The 8708-nt window shown below is 49.9% G+C and overlaps 1 protein-coding gene across 2 annotated transcripts in view; it reads right to left on the bottom strand.

Moving 5' to 3' along the window:
* The window catches only part of DDX55 (DEAD-box helicase 55), a 19536-nt gene extending 11670 nt beyond the window's left edge, over positions 1-7866 (bottom strand). For both annotated transcript variants that reach the window (XM_023205986.3, XM_023205995.3), the window contains exons 1-6: positions 7685-7866; positions 3613-3663; positions 3435-3521; positions 2036-2127; positions 1898-1960; positions 401-550 (exon numbers count right to left, since the gene is read on the bottom strand). In XM_023205986.3, coding sequence (XP_023061754.2) covers positions 401-550; positions 1898-1960; positions 2036-2127; positions 3435-3521; positions 3613-3663; positions 7685-7792 — 551 coding nt within the window. In that variant the 5' untranslated portion in view covers positions 7793-7866. The remainder of the gene's footprint in view (positions 1-400; positions 551-1897; positions 1961-2035; positions 2128-3434; positions 3522-3612; positions 3664-7684) is intronic.
* Positions 7867-8708: the final 842 nt, after the last annotated feature.

Raw genomic sequence — 8708 nt, 5'->3', positions numbered from 1 at the left:
TATGGTGGCTGGCGCTTGTAATCCTAGCACTTTGGGAAGCCTAGGTGGGAGGATCACTTAAGCCCAGGAGTTTGACAACAGCCTGGGCAACATGGCAAAACCCCATCTGCAAAAAATAAAAAAAGCAGGCATGGTGGTGTGCGTCTGTAGCCCCAGCTACTCGGGAGGCTGATGCAGGAAGATCACCTGAGCCTGAGAGGTTGAGGCTGCAGTGAACATAATCACGCCACTGCACTCCGGCCTGGGTTACAGCACAAGACCCTGTCTCTAAAAAATAAATAAATTAAAATGAAAATAAAAAATAAAAATACCTAGTCATAAAGTGGTAAACTCCATTTTGCTTTCCTTTTGTATTAGTATCATCCGCCCACTCAAGCCAGTGAAGTCCAAAGTCCAGTACCTTGCCTCAAACCCCATGTCCAGAAGTCTGTCTGCCTCATCCAACACCAGGACATCCAGGGATCGCACACAGCTGGCCAGATCCAAGCCTTCCGCCTTCCTTCGGAACATGTCCTCCAAGCGGCCTGGAGTGGCCACAATGATGTTCCCACTTTGGAAAGAAAGTTAACATTTACCAAGCTCTCTGATCTTGGGGATGTGGTTGATGATTACCAAAATACCAAGTTTCATATCCCTCCAAAGTCATTTAAGCCCTAGAGAAGAGAACGAAGAGCATGAGAGTGGAAAAGAGTGCTGTAGGGTAGAAAATGTGAGGGCTGTGGCGAAACGGGATCTGGGTTCTGGGCTATGACCCAGGCAAGGTTGGCAAACTCCAGCTCCCAGACCAAACCTGGGCTGCTGCCTGTCCTTGCCAAGTATTTTATTGGCAGACAACCACGCCCATTTATTCACATGTTGCCTATCGCTGCCTTCACACTGCAACAGCAGTTGAGTAACTGCGACGGAGACCATATGGTTCACAAAGCCGAAAACAGTTACCATCTGCTCATTTACAAAAAAAGCTTCCCAACCTCTGACCTACGCAAGTTAACTCAACCATCGTAGGCCCCAGGTAGCTCACATGTAAAATGGGAATGTTGACATAATTAGAGAACCCTATGTAAAGATCACAAACTGGCAGACTCAGGGCCGGATGTGGCTCCCTCAGACTGGCTCACCTACAAGATGTGTTTTTCAAACGTGGATTACACGCCAACAGTTAAAAAATCAGGAGATTACACACACAAATCTGGAATTCCATCTTCTTTTTAAAAAACTCAAAACCTAGGCCAGGCACGGTGGCTCAAGCCTGTAATCCCGGCACTTTGGGAGGCCGAGACGGGTGGATCGCGAGGTCAGGAGATCGAGACCATCCTGGCTAACACGGTGAAACCCCGTCTCTACTAAAAAATACAAAAAAAACTAGCCGGGCGAGGTGGCGGGCGCCTGTAATCCCAGCTACTCGGGAGGCTGAGGCAGGAGAATGGCGTGAACCTGGGAGGCGGAGTTTGCAGTGAGCTGAGATCCAGCCACTGCACTCCAGCCTAGGCAACAGAGCGAGACTCCGTCTCAAAAAAAAAAAAAAAAAAAAAAAAATTCAAAACCTGGCACTACTGAGCCCAGTCCTGCCAGGCAGCTACCAGCTGGAGCTGAGTATTCCAGGCAGCTACTGACCAGTTCCTCACCATCCCCCAGTCCCGCACTCATCTATCCTGACCACTCATTTATCCTCACGTCGTTCTCTTGACCTCTGTAGGAACCCGAGTTAAGTACTCATCAGGGCCTTATGGGAAGGAGCTAGCAAAGCGCAACGGGAAGCTGGCCTGGAGAAAACACCTTTTTGCAGGGGGAGGAGGCTGCTGAAAGGGGGACCCACAGTTAGGCTGAGATCACATATCCATTCTTAGGTTCAGTGCCAAGAGCAAGCCAAGAAATGAGCAGACACGAGCAAACTCACCCTTGTTGCTTAAACCTCTCAACATCTTCTCCAGGATTCCTGCCTCCGATCCAAAGAATCTGGCTAAAACAAGAAAACAGTCTTTAAGTTCGGCAAAACAACAGCCCGTGGCTAACAGGGACACTGCATCCAATTCACCTGAACTGGGGGAAGTGCTTCGTGAAATGCGACAGGACCTCGTATATCTGAACGGCCAGCTCTCGGGTGGGGGTGATGATTATGGCTCCAACCTGCCCACATGGAAGGAAGGGACACAGTCAGCAGCGCAAGGGCCTCCTGGAGAGGAACTCATAGGCCCTCCGCCCTCCACCACACAGAGAACTTCCAGAGAAACCGCAGTTACTGGGCGTTCTCAGCAGCATCCCTGAGCACATATCAACTACTTTGAATTACGGTTACTCGTCATCATACACTGCAGTTATGCTCTTTAAAGTCACTAACACTAAGAACACTGAATTAGTGAATGCTGAACCACTGCTCACAGGGGAAACACAGGGTTAGGTTCCTGCCAGTCTCTGGACATGACATTTTTGTCAACCAATCAATACATAACTCTATTTTATGTCTGTTTGTGCTTAAAAGACTCTATTGAATATATACTGTTGATTCATTTCTATTGAACTCGTGGCCAACAGCACATTAACTCATGCCTGAGCCTGTGCTTCTCTAGTGCGGGGATTCTCTCTGCACGTCATAACCTTCTTGCGCCCAGGAACACTAGACTGCACTACACCACGGGGCCATTTCAAAAACCAAAATCACCAACATAAAGCAACAAATGTGCAAAATGGCTGGGCACGGTGGCTCACACCTGTAATCCCAGCACTTTGGGAGGCCGAGGCGGAAAGATCACTTGAGCCCAGAAGTTTGAGACCAGCCTGGGTAACATGTCAAAACCCCTTCTCCTCAAAAAATACAAAAAATTACCCACATGTGGTGGTCCACACCTGTAGTCCCATCTACTTGGGAGGCTGAGGCAGGATAGCTTGAGCCTGGGAGGTGGAGGTTGCAGTGAACTGAGATCATACCACTGCACTCCAGCCTGGGTGACAGAGAAAGACCCTGTCTCAGGTAAAAAAAAAAAAAAAAAAAGGTGAAAAACATGGCACTAAATAGATGACGAAAAGGACACTGTTTACACCTGAGCAGTAAAACAAAAGGCAGCTCTGCCCACGCCCATGACCACAGAAGCACTGAGGATCCACTGTGGTATTATAAGTTTCAACGAGCAGGCAAATTAACAAATACAGAATCCACAAATAATGAGGATTGTCTTTTTTTTTCTTCAAGTTTCATTCATTCATTCATTCATTCATTCATTCATTCATTACTGGTAGAGATAAAATCTCATTGTGTTGCCTAGGCTGGTCTCAGACCTCTGGACTCCAGTGATCCTCCAGACTCGGCCTCCCAAAGTGCTGGGATTACAGGTGTGAGTCATGGCTTCTGACCTATTTTTTCAAGTTTGTAGCCAGCTTCTTAATCCAATGTAAACTCTGATGACTAGGTGAAAATAAATCACGTTTGCTGTCCTCACCTGACTCCTCTTTAACTTCTCTTCTCTTCTCAGAAGAATTTCCAGGATGGGGATGACAAAAGCGAGTGTTTTGCCACTACCTGTGACCTGCAAACAGAGAGTTTTGGTTTCCTTTTCTTCCTCAGAGTTCATGTGAGGGAAAACACAAGGACAGGCTGCATGTACCTGAGATACTCACCGCTTCTGCAGCGACATCTTTGTTTCGCATGAACAGAGGGATGGTTGCGGACTAAAGGGAGAGATTGCAAAGCACCGGTTAAAGGATGCCATCACTTCACAGGTGAGACCCTAAGCCCTAGGAACATAATGGGCGGCTAAGGCCACAGTGGACCCCACCACAAAAGGGACTCTGAGTAACCAAGTCACCATAGAGAAGTTGAATCAAACGTGGCAACTGTGTCTACATGGACGACGCGTGGGGACAGTGAGCTGAGCTGGGAGGTGGGAGTCCTGAATTCTATTCCTGTCTCTCCGACTCTCCCTCTCTGAACCAGGAAGGGGCTGAAGACATTGGGTTTTAGGGTCCCTTCCAGCTCTAGTATCACAGAATCAAGATTCAAATAAACCTTCTCATTTTAAGCACTGTAGAGGTCTCCAGACTTCACAAGAAACCTGGTTTTAGCAATCAAAAAAGCCAAACCTCAATTAGATTTAGGCCTTGGCCTCGCGGCTGCTCCCTCCAGGGTTCAACCCTGGTCCCCAGGGCCTGAGCTCACTTAAATCACAGCAGATGTAATATTATTCCAATTGCCTCTACACAGTGATTTCTATCCTCCCTATCAACCCCCGAGGGAACATTTGGCAATGTAAGGAGACATTTTTGGTTGTCAAAACCCAGGGTGGGCCAGGCATCATGGCTCACATCTATAATAACAGCACTTTGGAAGGCCCTTAACTCCCTTAAGGCCAGGAGTTCCAGACCAGCCTGGGCAACACAGGGAGACTCTAGCTCTACCAAGAAAATTTTTTAAATTATGTGGGTGTGGTGGTGCATGCCTGTGGTCTCAGGTACTCAGGAGGCTAAGGTAGGAGGATCACCTAGGCCCAGGAAGGTCGAGGCTGCAGTGAGTTGTGACTGTGCCACCACACTCCAGCCTGGATAACAGAGCAAGACCCTGCCTCAAAAAAATAAATAACTAAATAAATTACAGCCAGAGTTAGGAGGTGATGTCCTCTGGTGGACAGATTCCAGTGATGCTGTTAAACATCCTACAATGCCCAGGACACCCCCACAACAAAAAACTTTCCAGCACAAAATGTCAATAGTGCAGAGGGTGAGGACCCTGCTCTAGGCCACTGCTGTCCAATAGATATAAAATGTGAACCACATAAACAATGTTAAATTTTCTTTTTTTTTTTTTTTTTTTTTGAGACGGAGTCTCGCTCTGTCGCCCGGGCTGGAGTGCAGTGGCCGGATCTCAGCTCACTGCAAGCTCTGCCTCCCGGGTTTACGCCATTCTCCTGCCTCAGCCTCCCAAGTAGCTGGGACTACAGGCACCCGCCACCTCGCCCGGCTAGTTTTTTGTATTTTTTAGTAGAGACGGGGTTTCACCGTGTTAGCCAGGATGGTCTCGATCTCCTGACCTCGTGATCCGCCCATCTCGGCCTCCCAAAGTGCTGGGATTACAGGCTTGAGCCACTGCACCCGGCCACAATGTTAAATTTTCTAGTAGCCATAGTAAGAAAAGTAAAAAGAAATGGGTGAAATAAATTTTAATATTTTATTCAACCCAATATATCAAAAATATTGTCCCTTCACATTTAATCAATATGTAAAAATCAACATTTTCCATTCTTTTTTCATAGTAGGTCTTCAAAATCCACTGTGTTATTTGATACTCAAGAGTACACTTTGATTTGGACAAAGTGTATTTCAAGTACTCTATAGCTGTGTCTGGTGACTGTGTAGTGGATGACAGGTCTAGACAATGAGCTCTGAGGCTCTGAGGCCAGGTTCCCTAGGCAGGGAACACAGCACTCCCAGTTTCCATCTCCAGCCCTGCCTGCTGGAAATAGATTCTCCCCATTCCCAGGAATCTTATGGGCATCTCAAACTCAAGGCTTCATTTATTTTAAAAAATTTTTTGCTATTACAGGGACTCCCTATGTTGCCCAGGCTGGTCTTGAACTCCTGGTCTCAAGTGATCCTCCCACCCTGGTCTCCAATCCTAGCTCCAAAGCAGCTAGGATTACAGGCGTGAGCCACCGTGCCCAGCCATTATTTATTTTAATTTCAGAGATGGGGGTCTCACTATGTTGCCCAGGCTGGTCTTGAACTCTTGGGCTCAAGGGATCCTCCCACTTCGGCCTTCCAAGTAAATGGTACTACAGGCGGGTGCCACTGTACCCAGCTCAGTGTTTAAAAACAGGACTCTTGTGGCCAGGTGCAGTGGCTCACACCTGTAATCCCAGCACTTTGGGAGGCCAAGGCGGGCGTATCACCTGAGATCAGAATTGAGACCAACCTGGCCAACATGGCAAAACCCTATCTCTACTAAAAACACACAAATTAGCCAGGCGTGGTGATGCATGCCTGTAATCCCACCTGCTCGGAAGGCTGAAATGGGAGAATCGTTTGAACCCAGGAGGCAGAAGTTGCAGTGAGCTGAGATCATGCCGTTGCACTCCAACCTGGGCAACAGAGCAAGATTCTGTCTCAAAAACATTAAAAAAAAAAAAAAAAAAAAAACCACCCACACACACACAGGAAAAAAAATAAGAACTTTTGACTTTCCTTCTGAAACCTGCTACACCCTCCAGCCATTCTCGGGAAATACTAACACCATTCACTCAGCTACTAAGAATAAAAATCGGTGGGGTGCGGTGGTTCAGCCTGTAATCCCAGCACTCTGAGAGGCTGAGGCAGGTGGACCACGAGGTCAGGAGTTCAAGACCAACCTGGCCAAGATGGGGAAACTCCGTATCTACTAAAAATACAAAAAATTAGCCGGGCGTGGTGGCAGGCGCCTGTAGTCTCAGCTACTCAGGAGGTTCAGGCAGAGAACTGCTTGAACCCGGGAGGTGGAGACTGCAGTCAGCCGAGATCGCGCCACTGCACTCCAGCCTGGGCAACAGAGTGAGACTCCATCTCAAAAGGAAAAAAAAAAGAATAAAAACTTCAGCTCCCTCTAGAGTCTTTTCTTTCCTAACCTCCACTTCCGGTCTCTTAGCAACCTTAAAGTTATTCCAAATGTGACTTCTCAATATCCACTGGTTCCACCCTACTCCAAGCCACCATCATCTCTTACCTGACAATGGCCTCCTAAGCGACCTGCCTGCTTCGTCTCTTATGCCTGAAAAGGCCACTCTCTAAAGAGAAATCACAGCCCTTCCCTTCCTAAACATCTTCCCGGATACGATGGCTTCCCACTACGTTTAAAATGAAATCCAAGCTCCTACAAGACCCTACACAATCCATCTCTTGCACTAACTACTCTTGATGTTCAGTCACAAAGGCCCCCTTTCTGCTGCTCAAACCATTTGCAGCCTGCCCCAGGGCATTTATGTGCACTGGTATTTCTCTCTGCTGGAATAATCTTCCCCTCGTCACCCCAGAGCCAGCTCCTTCTCAATCACTGAGGTCTCAGCTCAATGACACCTCCTCAGAGAGGCCTTCCTTAGCACCCTGTCTCACCTCCTCTCCAGTCCTCGAGTGACACTATCACAACAGTCTTAGTTCCTTCATAACATTTACTAGCAGCTGAAATTATCCTTTCTCTAGCTCCTGCGCTAGAAAGTAAGGCTATGAGCAGATGCCAATACTGCAAACTTCCCAGAGCCTAGAAGAGTTCCTGACCCATAGCAGGTCCTCAAGAAATACTTCTCGAAAAGATGCATAACAACAGGAAACCCTCGCTGAGCTCCTCTCGTGTGCCGACTGGTTTATTCAGTCCCCACAGCAACCCCATAAGGAGGGTGTTATTTTTTCGTCATTTCACAGAGAAGGAAAATGAAGCACGTTGAGGTTAAGCCATTTGCCCGAGGTCTCACAGCTACAGGTGGCAGGGCTAGGATGAGAACCAGGCTCGAGACTCCAGCACCTGAGGGCTGGGTGGGTCGCGGCCCCTCTGCCGGCTCGCTGGCCGAGCTGCTCCGCATCCCGCCAGTCTGGGCAGCCTGGAGACGAGGCAAGAGCCCCCGCTGGAGGGATGAGCGCCCCAGGGCTCGGGTCTGTCCGATCACCTCCGCTGTGTCCGAAGCAGCGGGTGCCTGGCCCCCTCCCAGCCTCACTCTCCCCCAGGAACCGATACCTGCACCGGCGTCATGTACGGGAAGCCCAACTCCCGCAGGGCGCCCAGCACCCGCGGGTGCAGTGACACTGGCAGAGATTCCCAGGAGCCCTCCGTCACATGCTCCATGGCGCTCTCCTTTGCCGCCTCGGTCGCCGCTGCTCCAACGCGCTCTGTGCACCCGCAACCAGCACTTCCGCTTCCGGCAGCTCCGGCGGCCGGCCGGGAACTTTGCTGGCGGAGCAGAGTTCCGGAGCGCGGCGAAGGCTCCAACGCCGCGGGAGCGAGGAAAAGCGCGCCCGCGGGACGGTGGAGGCAGGCGGTGGGGCAGGTCCGGGGAGTTACACCCGCTCGCACCCCTGGGCTCCGGGCGCCTCTCCGCACCGGGAAAGGGTTTTGGCGGGAGGGAGTCTGGCCCGGCTCTCCCACTTTCTCTGTCCCTCGGAGGCAGGTGGCAGCACAGGACCGCGACCAGGCGGAAGGACAGCGGGGCTGGCTGCCGTGGGCAGAGAAACGTGTCGGGGCCCCGGGTTAGCAGCCCTGCAAAACAGGCACCCGCTGATGGTGGGGGTCCGATGGCCGGTACGTCCTGAATGTTGGTTTACTTTCCCGGAAGTTAGGGTCAGAGTCCTAAGTAAGAACACTGTCCTATTCCACTGTTCACAGTTGGCCTGGGCCATTCATGTCCACATACACCTTCACTCGGCAAGCTTTTATTGACCACTCATTACGTGCCCTCTATGAGGACCTATCTCCTCCAGCTATGTGCATGACTTGCTCCTGTTGAGGCTCTGAAAACGAAACCCCAACATGAAGACCCCAGAGGCAGCCTCAGAAGCAAGTTTCTCTCTGACCTTCTGCCCCCCCCCCCCCCCCCCCCCACCCGTCTCTGATCTCTGATTCTGTGAGGCTGGCCATAGAAACTCAAGAATCCCCCTTGCCCGTCATGATGGAGCATAGAAACGGGAACCCCTTTTCTCCAAAGTCAGCCATAAAACCTAAAAATATTACTCTAACTCTCTCTCTCCACCTTTCTGTGAAAAAA

Source organism: Piliocolobus tephrosceles, chromosome 10, assembly GCF_002776525.5.
Source record: "Piliocolobus tephrosceles isolate RC106 chromosome 10, ASM277652v3, whole genome shotgun sequence".
NCBI lineage: Eukaryota > Metazoa > Chordata > Mammalia > Primates > Cercopithecidae > Piliocolobus > Piliocolobus tephrosceles.
This window is presented reverse-complemented; position numbering and strand designations above follow the sequence as displayed.